The sequence below is a fragment of the Chelonoidis abingdonii genome, chromosome 3 (assembly GCF_003597395.2).
Source record: "Chelonoidis abingdonii isolate Lonesome George chromosome 3, CheloAbing_2.0, whole genome shotgun sequence".
Lineage (NCBI taxonomy): Eukaryota > Metazoa > Chordata > Testudines > Testudinidae > Chelonoidis > Chelonoidis abingdonii.
Genome location: NC_133771.1, coordinates 140944221 through 140964818, shown reverse-complemented (window position 1 = coordinate 140964818; position 20598 = coordinate 140944221). Strand labels below are relative to the sequence as shown.

General features: G+C 40.8%; 1 protein-coding gene across 2 annotated transcripts in view; it reads right to left on the bottom strand.

Moving 5' to 3' along the window:
- Nucleotides 1–20598, bottom strand: part of ACTN2 (actinin alpha 2) — a 163458-nt gene that overhangs the window by 9924 nt on the left and 132936 nt on the right. For both annotated transcript variants that reach the window (XM_032775032.2, XM_032775033.2), the window contains 7 exons: nt 19729–19879; nt 14000–14108; nt 12907–13047; nt 11286–11468; nt 5483–5617; nt 4768–4947; nt 3004–3150 (listed from right to left, as the gene is read on the bottom strand). In XM_032775032.2, the coding sequence (XP_032630923.1) occupies nt 3004–3150; nt 4768–4947; nt 5483–5617; nt 11286–11468; nt 12907–13047; nt 14000–14108; nt 19729–19879 (1046 nt within the window). The remainder of the gene's footprint in view (nt 1–3003; nt 3151–4767; nt 4948–5482; nt 5618–11285; nt 11469–12906; nt 13048–13999; nt 14109–19728; nt 19880–20598) is intronic.

Here is a 20598-nt window from a genome sequence, read left to right as displayed (position 1 = left end):
AAACATTAAGATCTGATTTAAACTGGAAAAGTGCCAGGAAACTCAGAGCTCAGGCATCCATAACTGACCCTGTTGTGTATAAATAGTTAACGTCTACTTGTCAGGAATGGTTTTAAGTTTCTGGATTCTTGCTGATTGTTCATCACTGAACTGCACTCTTTAATTCTATTTATTTTTCTAAATACCTCATCCATTCAGTACCACGGTTAGCAACAATAATTGATTAGTTATAAAGCTAACAACAATTCTATACTGTAACTCTTTCTTAACGGGAAGGAAAATACTGGCAGTACCTGTTTCAAATATGCATGTATTTTAAAGATTTAGAAGCAAATATATTCAATTAGCTAAAGAAAATATGTCAGCAAAACTCAGAACATAATGTTTATTTTGAAGATCTCTACACCCATTTCTGCTCTCTGCCTCACAGGGGGAACATGATGCCTTTTATGTTACAGAACTACATTTGGCTGATCCAATTTCATTAACCCCAATTCCAGATTTCACAGCAGAGTCCAAATCTGCCTTATTGCTGTAAACAGCCAGTTTAGAAGATTGATAATTGTGTGTACTTGAAGAAGCTCTGAAGCAGAGTTGACACATTTTACCCTCTGACATTGAATGTGTACGTTTGGTAGGATGAAGGGAAGGTATAAAACTGAAAAAGAAGCTTCAGTGTCTCACGTGTGTTTGTTCAATGAAAAAGATTTGCCTCCTTCTAGTCTGTGCAGATGGAGACACATATGCCCACTATATTATACCTTAATTAGGGCTGGTCTACACTAACATTTAATTCACACCAAGCTGAGGTGTGAATCTAGCCTGAACTAGCCTATTGCGCACTAACTGTCTGTGTGGACCCTGCTATTGTGCATTAACAATTCTTTAGTGTGTTTTGAAACAGCTTTCCTTTTAGCGCTATTTCTTGTATGCAGGAAGCCTGGCTTAGTAGCTGAGTTTTCAAATTTTGCCTCCTTTTCTTAAATTTGTACACTGGCGAATGTTAACTACTCTCTAGGCCTTCGGCCTTACCCTTTTTCTTAGGGTCATATGCTCCCCACCCTGACTAAAGTTGTGTGGAAGCACCACCTCTCTCCTACACCCTGTTATATAGGCTTTTCTACACTGCAGCTCTGCTGTATTGTTTCCTCTGGGACCTGGAGGTGTCTCTGCCAGTTCATGGAAAGACTGCAGATCCACGAGAACTGGGCCAGCTGCTATAGATCTTAACTTGTGCATATCTAGGCCTTCTGCAGCACCAGAAGCATGATAGTCCATTCTGCTGGGCTGCCACTGCCTGGCAACAATACCCTCTCCATGGAAAGTTAAAGCCACAGAGCAGACATTCCTGCTCTGAAGGATTGAATAAAAGTTACGGAAGTGCTGGAAATGGCTGCACAGTGTGAGTTGTACTATGGCATAGACACTTCATCCTTTACGTGCCATACCCCTTCCAAAGCTTCTCCACGCTGCGTGAGGGGAGCATATGCTCTTTAAGGAACTGTCAAATCTTTACACAAAGTGCCTGCTTCCCCATAATGGATTTTTCTGAACTGTAGGTTGTAATTTTTTTGTGGGCCTGATGCTCTGTCTGCTTTTAATGGCTCTCATTGCTCAATTATCTGCTCCAGTGCATTGGGAATGCCTTTCAGCATATTACTTCTTTCTCACCCTGGGAAATGTATCTCTGTCTCTATGATATTGTCTTCTCCTTCCTTAGTGAATACAAAGAGGAATTATACTACACTACAATTACATTTAGGGTCTCAATAAAATGAAGTACATCTGTCACTGACTCCTGTGGATCTACCTTCTCCTTGCTTCTATTGTATATATTTGAAAATTCTACTTTTTGTCTGACGTGCCAGATACCAAATGTTGACTATCGAGATCCAATATACACCAAGTACAAATCTAGATGCATGTAACCACTTTGGGGTTGGGGAGCTAAGAAACAGAATATCAGGATGAAGATGCAAGGGAGGAGCTAGCATTGGGCATAGGGTGGACAGAGTCAGGCTGGGAGTCAGTGAAGTGCTCTGGAACCCAGGATAGTTTTCAGGGAATCCAGGTGGTAAGAGGGAGAAAGTGAGGAATTCTGTGCAGCCTCATGATAGAAAGAAACTGGGGGAGGAGGAGGAGGAAGAAGCAGGCTGGGGCTATATTACAGCAGCCATTTTCAGTATTTAAGATTTGCACTGGATTTTGAAGACAGATTTGTATGAGCATCTACCCAGCAAAATTGTGTGTGAATATAGTTTTCCAACTGGGAATGTCACTCACATCCCTATTTTTACGTATGAAAATAACTGTTATTGCATCCATACCTATCTCTTTATTTACCTCTTACACATGCATTTTAATTATTTTCTTCATTTCTTTGATTGCACTGAGAATCACCAGTAGAGTGTGTTACATTCATCCACAAGGATATTTTCTTTCCTACTTTATTCATTTCTAACTAAGGAACTGAAACATACAATCCCTGTGCACAGAAAGAATTTTCTTTGAAAATGATCGCTGCCCCTACTCAGTTGCTTCCCTGAACAGAATATTTCTACGGGGAAAAGTTATTGATTTTTTCCTTTTTTTCTTTTTGTTATAATGCAGGAGAAATCAAGTCTTAATATGTGACAGCAACTACTATTGAGCGTGGTGACAGGCCACTGCTTTACAGTAAGAGATCACATCATTTTGTAGCATATACAAAAATATCCAGTCAGTCTCCTGCATTATTTTAACACGTCGTTACAAGCACTCAATGAGCTGTCATTCTCTCCGAATATTAATTCCACAGCAAAATTGAAGAGCAGAAATTAATCTTTAAATCAGCAGCATAATAAATGCTATAGTTTAAGAGAATATGGCTCCTCTTTTTATTTTAGCTTTTTTACTTCAAAAAAATTATCAATTTTTAATTGGTATTTGGAATACAAAGAAACAACGTTATACGGACTTGCTTTTGGAGAAATATTAGATGAGAAAGAAGTTGGAGTACTGTACCCTATCAAAGTGATTGAATGATGCTCTGAATTCATTCATTTGTTCTTGGGTGATACCCTTGGCATCTCTTGTAAGGATCTGCGTCTCAATCTCATTGATAGTTCGGGCAATGGTGGTCAGTAAGAGTTCCCATCCAACACGGACATGCTGTAGGAGAGAAAACACGGATTCTTCATGCTGGTAACGAAAACCTGAACTCCTAGCATGATAACAAAGACAGTAAGAGAGAAACCAACAATGCAATCTAAAATTATTTATATAGATTGTTGTTTGGTGCCAAAACCTGCATGCTACAATTATGGGTACACTGGAAATATAACAGCATGGGCAGTGGATATTGTAGGAAGGGGGAGACTGTGCCTCCCCAAACAGCGGGCATGGCCCCTCCCACACTATGTCCCCAGGCCTCCTTCTGCCTGCTGTTCCCTTTTGTGGTTAAGAGGTTGGGGCAGGCAGGCACGCAGAGGGCTGCGGTGTGCACAAGACTCCTGGGCTGGGGCCACGCTGCGGCTGGGGGCGCTCCAGTCGTGCAATCCACATGCCCAGTGCCGGGCTGCGGGCGCTCCGACCATGCTGCCTGCCCGCCCAGTGCTGGGGGCTCTCTGACCATGCCACCTGCCCACCCGCGCAGCGCTGGGGTTGGATGCGATCTGGCTGCACCGACAGCCCAGTGTTGGGACAGAATGCTATCTGGCCATGCCACCGGCCCACCACTGGGACTGGGGGTGTGCAGGGGGCCAGTGGCCATGGGGGGGTGGGGAGATGTGCTCTGGGCTCCAGCAGGGGAGGGAGGCAAAAGGGGCTGGGCCTCAGGCAGAACAGGAGGGGCTGGGGGCTAGCCTCCCTCAAGGGTGTGCTCACCCGCCATCCATGTATAACAGACATGCAAAAAATATTAAATTAATTCCTAAACTGATACTTGTTCATACCCTCTATTGTTTCTTGATCATACTTTCATGTTAGCCATAAAGTCTGATGTTGGCTTAGATATCAACACTTGGATTCAAGAGCTGTTATATTTTTCAGCATCAGTTTAATTCTGGACAGTATTTAGCTGACCCAACATGGTTCCCAAGCTTTCCAGTTATAGTCACTTTCCCACCTTGGGCCCCAACTCTTTGAACACTTAAAATCATGACTTACTTTATACATGTGAGCAGTCTCATTTAGTTCAATGGGACTACTCCTGTGTGTAAAGTTACTCATATATATGTGTCAACAGGATTGGAGTCTTGGTTGATAATCTGTCATGGCAAACATGTAGGAAAGGACATGGCTTTATCATGACAAAAATGTAAGAACAGTCATTAAAAAAAAGGAAAAGTAGTGGCAAACTATATTTAAGAGGAAATTAAGAGGAAAATCAAATAAATGTCTTTATGTTCCAATTAAACAATAATATTTAACAGTTCATACCCATATAACAATCCATGTTCCACCCTCTGTGAAAATATGCAGAGTCCACAATATAAAATGTATAAAGGAGTCTTATGCTCTGATCTTGCAAACAGCTCCACCCAGGACCGGGGTCTTTCTCAGGAGCAGCTGACCAGGTGACAAAGACCATAAGGCTTCATAATAAAGACCAAAAGTTATGGTTTTGTCACAGAAGTTACGGCCGAGACAAACGGAGCCTTAGTAATGTATATCTTCTGTTGCAAATAAACTAGGAAGTCTGCCAAATTATTTCCTCTGTCACAACTCCCTCAGACTGGGGGACGTGGATACGTGAACCTAAGAGCACAGAACTGAATTGATAAGTACCTCCATAGTATAATTTGTGTGCTTGTTATCAAACACCAGGGCTTCTTGTATAAGCTGATGGTCTCCTTCCAATTTGTCAATATTGGTTTTGTAGTTGATGATATTGTGTTCATGCTGCTTCAGTTGATTCATCTGGTCCTCCAAGGTCCCTGTCAACTCAATAGAGCTGCGAGCAATTTCCTGCCACACAAAAAGAAACAAAAAATCTAAACTCCAGGTTTGTTAGTTTGCCACATATTTACATGGAAAACGTAACCTTTTTACACTAAGAATCAGTGTCAATCAAAACTCCCTCCAAACTAGAGAATGTTGTCTGTTGCACACTCATATCTCAGGACAACATTGGGACAATGGTGTTTATATAGAAAGAACACAACCAAACTAATAATCATAATCTAGGAGAGGATTTCAAAGGTCCAGTTCCCACGGACGGTTAATGTGAGTCAAGTGCCTATCTGTTCTGTGTGCCTTTGAAAATCACCCCTCTAATGTCCCCATTCACTTCTCAAAAACCTATTCCAAAGTGATTTCGTTTGCTTTTATAAGCTCTGACTATTTTAGAACCCTTCTTTAAAAGACCTGATTACATTAATGTTGGAGGGCTGGCAGGGCAATGAAGGCCACTGATGTTCTGTGTGCACAGCAGGGAGTATTCTGAGAAAAATGATGTGTGTTCTATTCAGCAGCCTCCTCTTGATGCCTCAGTGATACTCGCCTCCATCTTGGTCTGGATCCATGGCCCCACGACATTGGCCTGAGCAGCAAATTGGCGACGCAGACGTTCGTTAGCGTGCTGACGGGCTAGCTCCTCCTGCAAACATTGATCCCTCACGGGCACAAGTTGTTTCACCTGTCCATGCACAAAAGAAATGAGGGTTGAAGTGAGTAGATAAGATTAGAGCATGTAGCACAGATTGATGGTTTTCTAACCTCAGTTTCCCTGCTTTCTCTGTCACCTCCTAGTGCTATTTAGTGAGCAGGTTAATTTCATTACCTGACATTCTTATTTGCTTTCAATCATGGCAAACTTTGTGGAGTCTGACTGTTTAACTAATGTTTACATGTGACCTGTTCTGTATTTCTTACTTGAATTTTTGTATGGTTCTTTAGCTACTAGAACTATTGAAATGAAGAGATGTGGTGTACCATGAAAAACAGGTACTGACCTCTCTTTTTTAGTGAATATTAAGCATTAATGACCCACAAAATAAATACTGACTGAGGTGAAGCCATGTGAGGAAATAATTTTTTGTTTTATTTGTGGATGGAAACATCCCTGAACAGGATTAATCAATAAAGAATGACAGGGAGTAATCAGTTATGGTTTAATAAAGATATATGTTGGTGGTTGTTAGCTGTTAACTACTAGGCATATCATTAGACCACAACAAACACCCTGAAAGAACTCAGTTATAAAATATTACAGCACAGTGCTGCAGACACTTACCAGTGAGCCTAGTACTTACTCCCTTGAGATGGAAATGAGACTACTGAAGGTAGTGAACACTCTGGCCCTAATTCAGGAACGCATTTAAACATGTGCCTAAGTTGCATCCCTGTTTACAATAGCACTTAGGCACATGTTTAAGTGCTGTGCTGAACACATATGCTTTATTTAATTGGGGTCTTTGCAAAAGATGGAAAACAAGAAAGAACAAAAACATTCAGTTTGAGAATTTTTTTTTTAAATTATGGTTAAGTTTATGAGAAGAATAGACCCAAGTTATTCTAAAGTTTTAATGACAAATCATTAATTTATTTTTCAGATAAACTTTTATCAAACATAAAAATTACTAATTCTTTCAAGTGGACCTTTGTACAGCGATCAGTAATTTTTTTAAAATCAAGGCATTTTATTATATTCTTTAGTTAAATGACTAAATATAATGCTGAATTTAAAACATTTAATCATATAATTATTGATTTTTAAGTTAATCATTTGGTTGGCTCTAGTGATTAATTTAAACTCATCATTTTTTAGTAGGACATGTAATGGCTAACATAGAATCGTAGGACTGGCAGTGACTTCGAGAGATCATCTTGTCCAGTCCCTTGCACTCACGGCAGGACTAAGTATTATCTAGACCATCCCTGACCGGTGTTTGTCTAACCTGCTCTTAAAAATCTCCAGTGATGGAGATTCCACAATCTCCCCGGGCAATTTATTGCAATGTTTAAACACTGTGACAGTTAGGATTTTTTTCCTAATGTACAACCTAAAACGCCCTTGCTTAAATATAAGACCATTGCTTTTTGTCTTATCCTCAGAGATTAAGGAGAATAACTCCCCCTCTCCTTGTAACAACCTTTTACGTCCTTGAAAACTATTATCATGTCCCCTCTCAGACCTGGTCTATACTACGCATTTAAACCGAATTTGGCAGCGTTAAACCGAATTAACCCTGCACTCATCCATATAACGAAGCCCTTTATATCGATATAAAGGGCTCTTAAAACCGATTTCTGTACTCCTCCCTGACGAAGGGAGTAGCGCTGAAATCGGTATTGCCATGTCGGATTAGGGTTAGTGTGACCGCAATTCGACAGTATTGGGCCTCCGGGCGGTATCCCACAGTGCACCATTGGAAAGCGATCTGAACTTGGATGCACTGGCCAAGTAGACAGAAAAAACCTCGCGAACTTTTGAATTTCATTTCCTGTTTGTCCAGCGTGGAGCTCTGATCAGCACGGGTGGCGATGCAGTCCCAAATCCAAAAAGAGCTCCAGCATGGACCGTACGGTTTGAGATATGGAATCTGACTGCTGTATGGGGAGACAAATTGTTATTCAGAGCTCCCGTTACAGAAGACAATGCAGCTAAGCATTTGAAAAATAATCCAGGCTATGATACGAGTCCACAGCAGTGGACTCAGCCACAGTGCTGCGGACAAGCGTAATGAAAAGCCAAAGAATCAATGGACGCCATGGAGGGAGGGAGGAAGGGGGGACTTGAGGACTCCAGCTATTCCACAGTCTCCAGCAGCAGTCTCTGAAAAGATTTTCATCTCTTGGCTGAGCTCCCATGCCTGAAGGTCAAAACATTGTTTGAATGGTTCAAGAGGTATAATATCAATTTACCCCCAGCCCTTCCCCCTTAAAGAAAAGGGGAAAAAAATCATTTCTCGCTCTTTTTTTTCAGTGTCACCATTATGTCTACTTTACTGCAATGCTGCCTGGTAGTACCGCTAGCATATCCCTCCCCCTTCCTGTTCTGATGGCAGACTATGCTAAATGGCGAGAAAAACCGTCCTCATCATCTCACGCGAGTGCTCCTGGCTGGCCTCGGTGAGGTCGGCATGGCGAGGTGCCTTGGCAACACATGCGGGATGACTTCTGCCATTCCCGGCAGAACAGTGGATAAGTGATTGAAACCTGTTCCTCATTCATAGCAATGGCCGGTTGAGCTCCATCGACCCCCCGCCTTTCATGTCTAATGAAGATTCTGTACTTCCTGCTATCATAAGCAGCTGGAGGCTGCCTCACCCTCCTATCATTTTCTCCACTAAAATTATCAGTGTTTCTGTAATTTCCTGCATTTTTTATTACTTCAATCACCAACAATGGGAGGATACTGCCTACGGTAGCCAGGAGGTTGGGGAAGGAGGGAGGCAAACTGGCGTGGGTTTGTTGCATGGGCACCCCCTAGAATGGCATCATCATTTCTGCAGGATCTCTGGGGCTTCTGACCCAGAGCAACTGAGTGCTACTTTTGGTTCTCATAGTACACTTTACCCAATATACTAGCAGGACTAGACTAATTTTATAGACAAAACAAAAAGAAGGGACATGACCTGGGAAGTCCATTGCCCATTTTTTTGTCCATTGCGCCCCAGTCAACCTCAGCGCTCCTCAGGCCAGCCAGGAACACCCATGCAGCAGTAGATGTACAATTAAGACTGATAACCGTCATCATACCAATTCCAATTCAAACGGTGCAAATGATTGATAAACGTCATCTACCAATTTCCAATTGAGACAGTGCTAGAGCTGGATTAACCATCTCATTTAAACGCTTGGCATAAGCAAATGAAATGCTGTCTGTGCGCTGCATGTGGCCTCTGTCAGCAGCATTCATCACATACATTGACAGTAACAAAAGGCATAACGCGGGCTGCGATTGAGTTGCCATGCTATGGCGTCTGCCTAGGGCCAATCCAGGGAAAAGGGCACTGATAATGATTGTCTCATTTACTTGTTCACAGAGGAAGGATTGAAGTGACAACATTTTACCCATGAATCACCCAGCGCTGACACTGTAGTTTTTCTTTGGGATCTACAACCCAGAATTCCAATGGGCGAGGGGACGACCTGCGAACTATGAGATAGCTACGGTGATAAGCTATCCCACAAATGCAACGCTCTGGAAATCAATCTGGACTGCACTTGGTACATATGGACACACACCACCGAAAATCATGTGCCTAGTGTGCGCAACGTGCACTCGACTTTTATATACAATCTGTTTTTACAAAACCGGTTTCTGTAAACTTGGAATAAATTCCTAGTGTCGAATCATACCCTCTAGACTATCTCTTTCCATGACTCACGCCAATTTTTAAATCTTTTCTGAATAGTTATCATGTTTGCTTACACCTTTTAATCATTTTTATTTTTCCCCTCTGGACGTTCTCCAATTTAACCCTATCTTTCCTGAAATGTGGCACCCAGAATTGGACACAATACTCCAGTTGAGGCCTTATCACCGTGGAGTAGAGAGGAAGAATTACTTCTTGTGTTTTACAACATTCCTGCTAATACATTCCAGAATGATGTTTGCTTTTTTTCAAAGTGTTACACTGTTGACTCACATTTAGCTTGTGGTCCACTATAACCCTCAGATCCCTTTCCACAGTACTCGTTTCTAGGCAGTTGTTTCCCATTTTGGATGTGTGCAACTGACTGTTCCTTCCTAAGTGGAGTACCTAACATTTGTCGTTACTGAATTTCATACTAATTACTTCAGACCATTTCTCCAGTTTGCCCAGATCATTTTGAATTTTAGTCCTATCCTCCAAAGTACTTGCAATCCCTCCCAGCGTGGCATCATCCACAAACTTGATAAGTGTACTCTCTCTGCCATTATCTAAATCACTGATGAAGATATTTAACAGAATTGGACCCAAAACTGATCCCTGCGGGACCCCACTTGTCATACCCTTCCAGCTTGACTGTGAACCACTGATAACTACTCTCTGGGAATGGCTTTCCAACCAGGTATGCACCCACCTTATAGAAGCTCCATCTAGGCTGTATTTCCCTAGTTTGTTTATGAGATGGTCATGCGAGACAGTATCAAAAGCCTAAAGTCAAGATATACCATAGCTACCACTTCCCCTCTTCCACAAGGCTTTTTGCTCTGTTAAAAGCAAGCTATTAGGTTGGTTTGATATGATTTGTTCTTGACAAATCCATGATGGCTGTTACTTATTACCTTATTATCTTTTAGGTGTTTGCTAATTGATTTCTTAATTATTTGCTCCAATATCTTTCTGGGCATACTCTTGAGCATTTTGAAACCAGTCAGGCAGGAAGTGTGACTTTTAAGGAAAAGAAAATCTAATTTCTGACTAGATTTAAATTTAAGACTTTTTAACCTTGATCTAGTTACTACAATTTTCCTGCTGAAAAAAAAAACAGGCTATTTTAAGCATATTCAATTCCTTATTCGTCTCACTTAGCTTTAAACTGCAATTGACACACAACATTACATTCAAGCAAAGCCATGAAGGTAGATTCAAATGAGATGTGTTGGGCCAGCTCCACAATGCGGTTCTAAAAGCTTCAGTGGGAGCAGAACTGGGTCCCTGACCTGTATACATTCAGTCATTAATTATATAGTCATGTGACTGGGGAGACCAGTTGCAATTCAGGGAACTGTAATGCTATTGTATAATTAAAATTAATATAACCCCCTGAAAAACATTTTAAATATATTTTATATCATAAAAACTAACACTGGGCCCAAATTTTCCTTGCATTTCTACATCAGTTATCTCGGTGACCTACTAAATATTGAGTTGAATGAAACTTGTTTAAAATGTTAAATGTGGCTGTAACTGTCATTTTGTATTTTTTTTCCGTATCCGTCTGTACTATGTTTCTCCATAATATATAGGTAGGCTTTTTTTCTACACTAGCCATAATGACAACCAAGGTTCTTCTAGCCAATAGCCTAATTTTATGTTGACATACCTTTCTGCTGTCCAGACTAGCCAAGGTTTTTAAGAAAGAGCTTTCGTTATGGGGCTGTTCTTGTTTTTACTCATTGATTGCAGAGTTTTTACTCATTGATTGCAGAGCTTTCGTTATGGGGCTGTTCTTGTTTTTACTCATTGATTGCAGATTGGAGAGTCCGCCTGAGTGAATGCTGTTGGATCAGCCCAGATATTAGACTTTTTTTTTCCCTTTTTGGTAATTCATGACAACTCCTGGAGAGTTAGTATGGGTCTCTGCTCTTATTATTCATACTACCAAAACATTATTCCTGCAATGTCATTTCCACCTTTGGCATACAATACCTTATCCCACTTGGCACGGATTTCATCCATAGTGACTGTGCTGTAAGGATTGCTTGCACTTATTCTGATGTTGTAACTCTGAATAACCTTCTCAACTTCATTCTGGATTGATAGGATAGCCTGCCTCTCACCGTCTGCCTCTGGCAGAGTGGCTTTAAACTGTTCATGGGCAGTGATTAAACTCTGGAATCAGAAACAAAGCAGGAAAGTATAAGGATTTTTGTTGTAGTGTCAGTTCTATGATCTTGAGGGCCTGATATAAATAATTGTATTTCCTCCCCAAATACATTATACACATGGGGTGAAACCCTGACCCTATGGAAGTCAATGGCAAAATTCCAGTGGAGACAGAATTTCACCTATAGGATCACCTCAAAAAAGACAGAACTTGCAATAAGGTGGTTTTTGGGGTAGTAGACCATATTTTGTTGTTTTGGAAGCTTTTAAGAGACACTGTGAAAATGAAAATGATTCATTTCTGAAAAATGTTTCTTTACCTGAGTTTCTAACAACATATGATATTAAGAATGCAAATAAAAAAACACTAATTTAATTTTCATACTTTGTTGCACTTCACTCACTCTGAATAGTAAAACCAGACAGATAAGTTTCACTTCATTTTTCATGCTACTTCTGATGTTTACCAGTACTGTGCTATTTGGGTTTCCAATACTGCAAGTGAATATTATCCTCTTTCCTTTTCCCCACCAAGTTTAAAAAATATGACAAGTTTTCTACTCACCCTAACCTCGCCTTGTTTAAAAGAAAAAAGTAATTAGAGCCCTGACACTTCTTTTGAATGCTCTCACTTGGAGCCCTGTGTCCACATGGAGTCTCAATGAAGTCAGTGTGACTTCACATAGGCAAAGGGGTCTGCCCTAGCGGATCATGATGCAGCATCTGGGCCTAAATACTTGAGAGCACCCTTTAAATACAGCTGCACAAATGTACCACTAATGTTGAGTGCAACTGAACAAATGACAAAATTAATGCCTTCAGTTACTTTCACGACAAGCCAACTATGCACAGTGAACAGCCTGATTCTCATTTATAGCATACACTTATACACTAATCTGGCAATATAAAGTGCTTTTAAAGTGGGTGGACATGTAAATTATGCCTTGCCTTTAAGGAGACACAGAAGTAAAGTGTCAGGTACCAGAAAGTTGCCTTTATTATTAGGTTAACATTAGTGCAGTCAGATATGACTGTTCTGGGCCAAGTCCCATACACTGCGACTACTCAAGGCCACCAATCCCACCTAGCTAGTGTCTTAGGGCCCCAAACAACCTCCAAGTGCCATATAATGAGAAATGCGAAGAGACACTGTGTTCCCAAGTTCTGCTTTCCACATGGTTTGCCTGCCTTCTTATCTCTGGCTAAGGACTCCTTCCAAGGGGAGAGGTACTGCAGCCAGCTGCCTTAAAAGGCCATGTCTGCTTATAGGTTATCACTTTTATGCTCACAGATGAGTGGGAAAGGACATTCTCTGTCAGCAAGATAGCTTATATGCAGGATACGTTTTCACCTACACATGTTGAGAATGTCCATTCAATGAGAGGGAAGGCTTCCCTTTCTTGACTTCCTGAGGTTTGCAAACCAAAAACAGACTACCATTTACCTGAATTTCCTCTATGCTATGAACAATAAACATGTCCTGTAGGTCTTCCATAGCACCTTCCATCCAGTTGTTGAACGGTGCAGCTCTCTTGGCAAACTCCAGGTGAAGCTGATCAATAGTTTCCAGCAATTTCTCTGTCCTCTGTTAAGTCCAGTAAATGCACACAAACAAATTCATTGTTACCAAGATGAAAGCTAATTCTATGCACATACAGGTAGTGTCTCAGTTACCTTGGGCATACATTTTCAAAAGTGACTGATGATTTTGGATGCCTTATTTGCTGGCTGCCCAACCTGAGATATCTTAAAAGATGCCACTGAAGTCAGTGAGACTACTCACATTAAAATTATTTTCATGTTAAACATATGTAAACTTAAGAATGTGCATAAGACTGTGTAGGATCAGGGCCTAAGTGATATTTTTGCCATTTACTGCATTTTAAATATTTTCTGATAATCTGATCTATAAAATGAACAAATTAAATCGCACCAATTGTAAATGAATGGCCTGCTTTAATCATTTCTTTCAAGTATGAAACAGAGCAGTAACACATACATGTCACATTTGAGCCCAGAGATGTATGTAGGTGGCTTCCACTGATCTCAAGGGAAGCCATGAAGATACATCCTAGGGCTTTTAGTAAATTGGATCTCACTGCTTTGGAACCTCCATCACCAGAGAGCCTGGCCACTGGCATACTGCTCAAACTGAGTTTTGCTGTAGTGTATATGACAAGACAGCTTCCTAATTTTATCACTGCTATGCATCAAATCCCCAAAGGGTGGGATTACACTTCATCTCTTGATAACCAAATTCCTACTGCTGCTGCTGCTTTATAACTTCTAACTGCACCATAAACTTCTAAGAAACAAAGCACCATCCAGTCTATTACTGAGCCTATATTGCAAATATAGCACCATCCAGTCTATTACTGCAACCTATATTGCAAATGAACTCACAGCAACCTGAAATGGAGAGCTGGGAAAAAGGTTTATTGCAGTCTGGATTACAGGAATTAACACTCAACAGTGTCTGTTATAAACCCCAAAGGATTCATTTTTTAAATGGAGCTACTTATTGATATCAATTTTACCTCCAGTGCCTCTCTTCTTTTCTGAGTAAGTGTTCCCAGTTTGTCCCACTGGTCACATATCTTCTGGCATCGATCATTGACACTTGCAGCATCATAAAAGTCCAGTTCGCTAGGAAAGAGTGAAGACAAAAACTGCTATAGCTTCTGAACAAATAGACAGGAAAACACTCTATATTCCGCACCTGTATACATGTTGCACTGGCCCTCCTCCTCTTCTTTTTTCTCCTCTTGCTAAAAAAGTCAGCTTGCAATCAGTTAGGCAGTGTAGTGGTATTATAATGCGTGGGATCTAGGCACTAAGGGTGGAATCCACAAAGGTACCTGGGTGCTTAAACCCCAGATTTAGGTGCCTATGGTCCCCTTTTGGTTCCACTGTGATCTACAAAAGTCCCACCAAACCTCATAGGCACCTAAATTCACTTGGCACTTAAGTTTCCAGTGTAAAGGTTTTCTCAGCACCTATGTTTCTGCTTCTTAGCATGCACACTGCAGCCTCCCTCTACGCATCTGGATGGCTATCTCCCAACTAAGCCCCAGAGTGATTCATGATCCTCAAGGCAAGACAGGTCTTCAGTTACCTAAGCCACCTGTGGGGCTTGATTGATAGGCATGCTCAGAGGCTGCCTACTAGATTGGGTCCCATTGAAAATCTGGCATGAGGTGGTGGTGCTCACCTTGTAATTTTTAGCCCAATGGTTTGAGCACTTGTCTGGGATGTGGGAAATCCAAGTTCAATTCCTCCCTTAACTAGAGGGGGTCAAAAGGATTTGAACATGGGCCTCCCACATCTCAGGAGAGTACTCTAACCACTGAGATGGGATATTGAGATGTGGAGCACCCTCAGTTTCTCCTGTTGAAGCTGTTGCACTGTGGCTAAATAATGAAAGAGTGACTGGTGCAAGGGAATTGAACCCAGGGTCTTCAACCTACCACGTAAGTGCCCTAACTACTGGACTACAGGGTCATTTTCATCTCTCTGTGGCCCAACGACTGTTCCACTGTGCATAAATACTTGTAGTCATTGGGACACAGAGAGTGTATGTGTGTGAGAGAACCACTTTGCAGTGGCTATGCAGCAAGAACCAATGAACTGTTGGAAACTAAGAGCTTTTTTGATAAAAGTGCCCTAATCATCAAAAAGATAGAGCGAAACCATATGACAGCTAAGCACATTATTTACATAAAGGAGAGGGAGCTGCCAGCAAGGCATTCTCCATGAGGGCCCTTTGATTCTGGAACTGCTCCACACTTTGGTCTAAATCATTCCAGATTTGTTGACCTTCAGGGTATGCAGTAAAAGCTATCTAATTAATAAGACTTTGGGGGAGGTCTGAAGGTATGGGGCTATGGGTGGAGTGGGAAGGGACATAATTTTGCTGTTTTGATGTATTGGCTGCAAGTTAATTTTTTTTTATGTTACACTCCTACCGATAGATGATGTTCCATACATAGATTGTGAGTTTAGTAAGTTGTCAGGGCACCAAGAGCTTCTGTATCAGTATCTTTTTTCACAATAAGTCTAAATAAATACCAAGTATTTTTCAAGTTTTTCCAAGTGACACCTCTGAGACTGTTGTGAATTTTATTTTTAGCCCAATTGATCTCCGGTTCTCACTCTCATTTTTTTAGGATAAGGGCAAATGTCACTTTTGTGAAAGTCGGGGACTAATTGTGCTGGCTATGGGTCAGTGCTGGAAGATATTGTACTAACTTCGCCAAACAGCTCTTCCAACGTACCTGTCATGACTTGCAAGATCCTTGCTATCCTATTCCTGGGTTTTCATTAAGCACAGACAGTTTGTGTTGCATGTTTGGAATATGAATAAATAGGGAAGAGAATGAAATTATCAACTCTAATTTTAAAGGGGCATCTACAGTTTAAAAATAATAGGCTGGATTCTCAGCTAGTATAACTCAATGTGACTTGAATGACTTCAGTGGAGCTATGCCAATTTACCCCACATGAGTAGCTGGCACTATAAACTTCTAAGATACAAATTTCCTTTTAAAAAGTCACATTTTACAGGGAATTATTAAAAAGGAAAGAAATGTAAATACCTAGTTTACTTTTGCACTACTTGAGCTGTTTGCTTTTTGTGATTCTCTCACCATTATAAGTAAAAATGGGCCAAATTTGATCTGACAGTAACTTTGATCCAGCAAAGCACTTAAGCATGTGCTTAACTTTAAGCACATGAGTAGTTCCATAGAAGCCATGTTAAGAGTGTACTTAAGTAATTCCTGGATCAGGGCTGGCCTCTTTTTAACTATGCTCATAAACACTATTTGAACCCAGGTATCCAGAAGCAAAAGATCTAGTCCATCTGTGTTGGAGATTAATATAGCTGTTTGCCTGGCTGAAAATAAGTTTTTACACAAGGTGAGATAAATATTTAAAAAACAATACATTCAGAAATTTTGATCCTGATTAGTGAAAATCTTTCAAGTAGTGCATAGGACCAGAAATGAGTATAGCACCTTAGAGCACAATTTAGTCTAATTCTTTTTAGCATTTACAATGTAATAAATGGGAAATCCCTGATTTTTTCCCCTAGGTTTATATAGTGCCCCATCCAAGACTTATGATGTCTCACAATCTGGCATACAATGACAGCATAACAGCTTCCAAACTGGAATGATCCTGCTCACACACACACAAATCCTTTATCCAGACACCATCAATCAACAAGCTTTTAACAACTTTAACCTTTATGCTCTTAGTGGGCTCAGCTGCTGTAGCAGAAAATATCAGCGCTGACACTGAACTGTAACCAGTGCAGCTCAAGGTCACACAGCAATTGTTCTCCTTCAAAATAGCAACTGCAGGCAGCCAAGAAATGACTACCAAAAATATAGGGCATGCTGACCTGAAGCACAGTCAATGCTGGTCTTTTTAAGGACCGGATCAATGGCCAAAGAAGTCAAGAGAAAGATCCTTATTTATTTCAATGACCTTTAGATCAGCTCCACTTTCTTAGCATGAAAATTTTTACACAGTCTTAAAAAATATCACTGTCAAGAGGAACTAGGTCTTTTCACCTCTAATTTCTATAATTTTGTAAGGAACTGTTGGTAAAATTATTAAAATCAATATCCAAAGGAAGTTATCTATTTGCTTGCAAATACTAATATTGGCATTTATATATAGCGCCCTTCATTCAATGTCCTCCAAGGGTTTTAAGACTAATTGAGCTTCACAACCCCCCTATGCAACCAGGCAGAGATTTCTCCATTTTACAGGTAAGCACATGGAAGTTAGTGCAGAGCACCTCTGAAGTCAACAGGGTGTTCTTAGGGAGAAAAATTGTTCTCAGCCTCTCGAGGTCCCTTCTAGTCCTGTGATTCTATGATTCACCACCTTTGAAAATCAGGCCACAAGTAGCTTGTCCAACATGACACAGCAAGTCGGTGGCAGAGTTCTCTCTCCCATCCAGCCCCACTCTAACCACCTGGCTATCTTCCCTTCAAGTTGGCAAAACACAGACTTAGAGGATGTAACATTGACCCTGCCTGCACTAAGAATGTTATTTCAAAAATCTCACTTTGTTGCTAACACCAGTCTAACTTCACTGATGTTAACAGTGTTTGGAGCCCTAGCGTAGATAGCCAACCAGCTTTTTAAGCATTGCGTTCATTAGCCTGATCTGAACAGAGGCCAATGACAGCTCTAAAACAACGGTGGCAATTGCCAGGCTGTCTGGACTCTACTCTCAATGCTGCTAATACTAGTGGAGCTGAACCAGCATTAGACATTTTCAGAAAGGGTCTCTAGAGAGAGCCATTGAGAGCTTCTATACAAACAATTACACAATAGAAAGTCGTTATTACCATACAGGTCAGGATGAAAAGAAAGGCAAGTGTTTTATCAAGTGATGAATTCACTGATATGTGCATCCTTTTAAGTTTCATGCTTTTTTGGCACTAACTAATTACTTCCTCTTTTTTCCTCTAAATATACACATTCTCTTTCAAATAAACTGGAAAAAATAGACTTTTTCTATAATCTCTTCCAGGTTTTACTGAGGTATTACTGCTAACAATAGTAGGCAAAACATTTTCAGAAAGTGCGATTTCTAACTTTATGATGGATGTTTGGATTTGTTTCTAAACAGAGGAGACTTCCACTGGATGAGGCGGTAGAACTGGTGCCTGTGCTAGCCACACTCTGCCCCAGCACAAGAATGGAAGGCTCATGGCAAAGCTGTAAGGTCCCTTCTCCAGAGACATAAGTTAGGGTAGACTCCCAGATGCTCTAGACTGAGGCCAGGCATTACAGGATCACAGAGATACGATTGGAGCTAGTGGAGAATTAAGACCCAGGTGTTTCTGAGTGGTAGCCTTTAAAAAAAATTGCACAATATTCTTTTGCAGTAGGTATTTAACCCATCAAAGAAATGAAGAAACTAAAACATGGAAAGGTAATAAAGAGTATGTCTATATAGCAACTGGACACCCAGAGCTGGCCCATGCCAGCTGACTCAGGTTCTCGGGGCTCAGGCTGGAGCCCAGGCTCTAGGACACTGCAAGGTGGGAGAGTCATAGAGCCCAGGCTGAAACCTGAGCCCAGAAGTCTACACAGCAATGAAACAGCCCGGCAAGCCGGAGTTGGTTGGCACGGGCCAGTTGTAGGAGTCTAGTTGCTGTGTAGACAAAGAGATTTGCCACAGGTGATGCAGAGAGTCAGAGACAGGGTCCTAACTCCCAGACAGACATCTGTTTTAACCACTAGTCCACACTGTCCTCTGTTAGCTTCATAAATTTATACTGCAAGTCAGTAATGCACTTAAGCACATGCTTAACATTAAGCACGGGAGTAGTACCACTGATTCCCAGTATAACAACATTAAATTCAATGGGACGATCCACACTCTTAAAATTGAGCATGTGTTTATGTATCTATGTATTATGTGTTTATGTGTATTGCTGAACTGGACCCTTAAACTAATTTGTATTCTCTCTGTGAGTGTGCGCGCGCATGCATATGTGTGTGTGTGTGTGTGCTGGCCCAGTGGTTAAGGCATTGGTCTTGGTCGACTTGGTTTCAAGTCCCTACCCTGCCACAGATTTCCTGTGTGACCTTGGGCAAGTGTCTGTGTGCCTCAGTTCCTGCTCTGTAAAATGAGGCTAACACCACTTCCTCACCTCACAGTGCGGCTCGTGAGGATAAATACTTTAAAGATTGTGAGGTAATGGGGGCCTGACAAGTACCTTAGACAGACCAAAATGCACACACTATATAGAGAAGGAATATGAATTAGTTTTTTAAGTATATAAAGTACTGTGGGATGGGAGAAGCGATGCACATGTAAGAAATTATTTTAATATCAGTTTGCGATATTGGATCTATATTATACTCATGTGAGTAAAATGAAAGAAATAATTTTTATGAGAATGATTTCACATCTAGCATCTTGTAGGAGAACACATGAACTGGCAGGCTAATTCCACCTACCCGCACCCCACCAGATACACAATTTACCCACTTACAGAAACAAAAGCTTACTGTTAAGTCAATTTTAAAATGTTCGCTCTGAAACAATTGTATTCAGTTGCATGTCTATATTTAGTTCAATAAAAAGAAAAGGGAAAGGTGTCAATGACTGGCTCATATAATATCCTTACGAAGCTATCTGTGGAATTCTTACATTGTACCTATGACACTATTGAATTCATTGGAAATAGTTTATCAGTTAAATGTCAGCAGCTGCATGCCTCTAAATGGAACATACTTCAGCTCCTGGGCAATGGCTGCGATCTGTTCTACTCTGTCCTGGTGGGCGGCCAAGTCACTCTCAAAAGCTTCATGTTTCCTCAACATAGCGCGGACTTCGGTCAGAGAAGCAGATTCATAATCCTTCTGGAGTAAGATCTGCTCTTTGCCTGAAAATAAAAACAAAAATATCAGTAATTCATTATTAATTCATCAATTGCAACAAGAATGCACACAAGTCAGTCATTTAAATTGGGGCCCAGCTTTGTGGTGCTTTGATTAGTATCACCCACCCCGTGTGAAACCTAGCCACACTAAAATCAATGACAAAACTCCCATTGATTTACTTCAATAGGGCTAAGATTTCATCCCTAGTGTAATGCCTTTATTAACAAGTCACTGGAAAAGTCCAATGGAATTTAATAGGGTGAAACAATAAATATTATATAGTAATCGTTGTATAAAGCTGTAGAAAGTAATACGATCTTTTCTGTAGGTTTCTGAAACAATCCTATAGAATTCTAAAACTGGGATGTGATTCTCTATTATGTTCCATGGAATCATTCATAAGCCTGTCTAAAGATTACTTTCTCTTCATTTCTAAAGGATTTTCCCACATGGGAATCAGCCTGTTTCACACAGACACATTACTGTATAACATGGAATATGTAGCAAGGTAATTCAAACTCATTCCAACACAGGGCCAGATTGTCAACTCCCTACTTGCACAGGTGAAGTGTTACTTAACCAAGTCGTTATTAACTTCAGCGGGACTACTTGGGTGAGTGACTCCTTCCCAATCTGAGTAATGGGGTTCTCAAATCTGGCTCTTTGTTAACATTTAATTTATAAACACAAAGATGTAATAAAGCAGAAACAACCAGGTTAT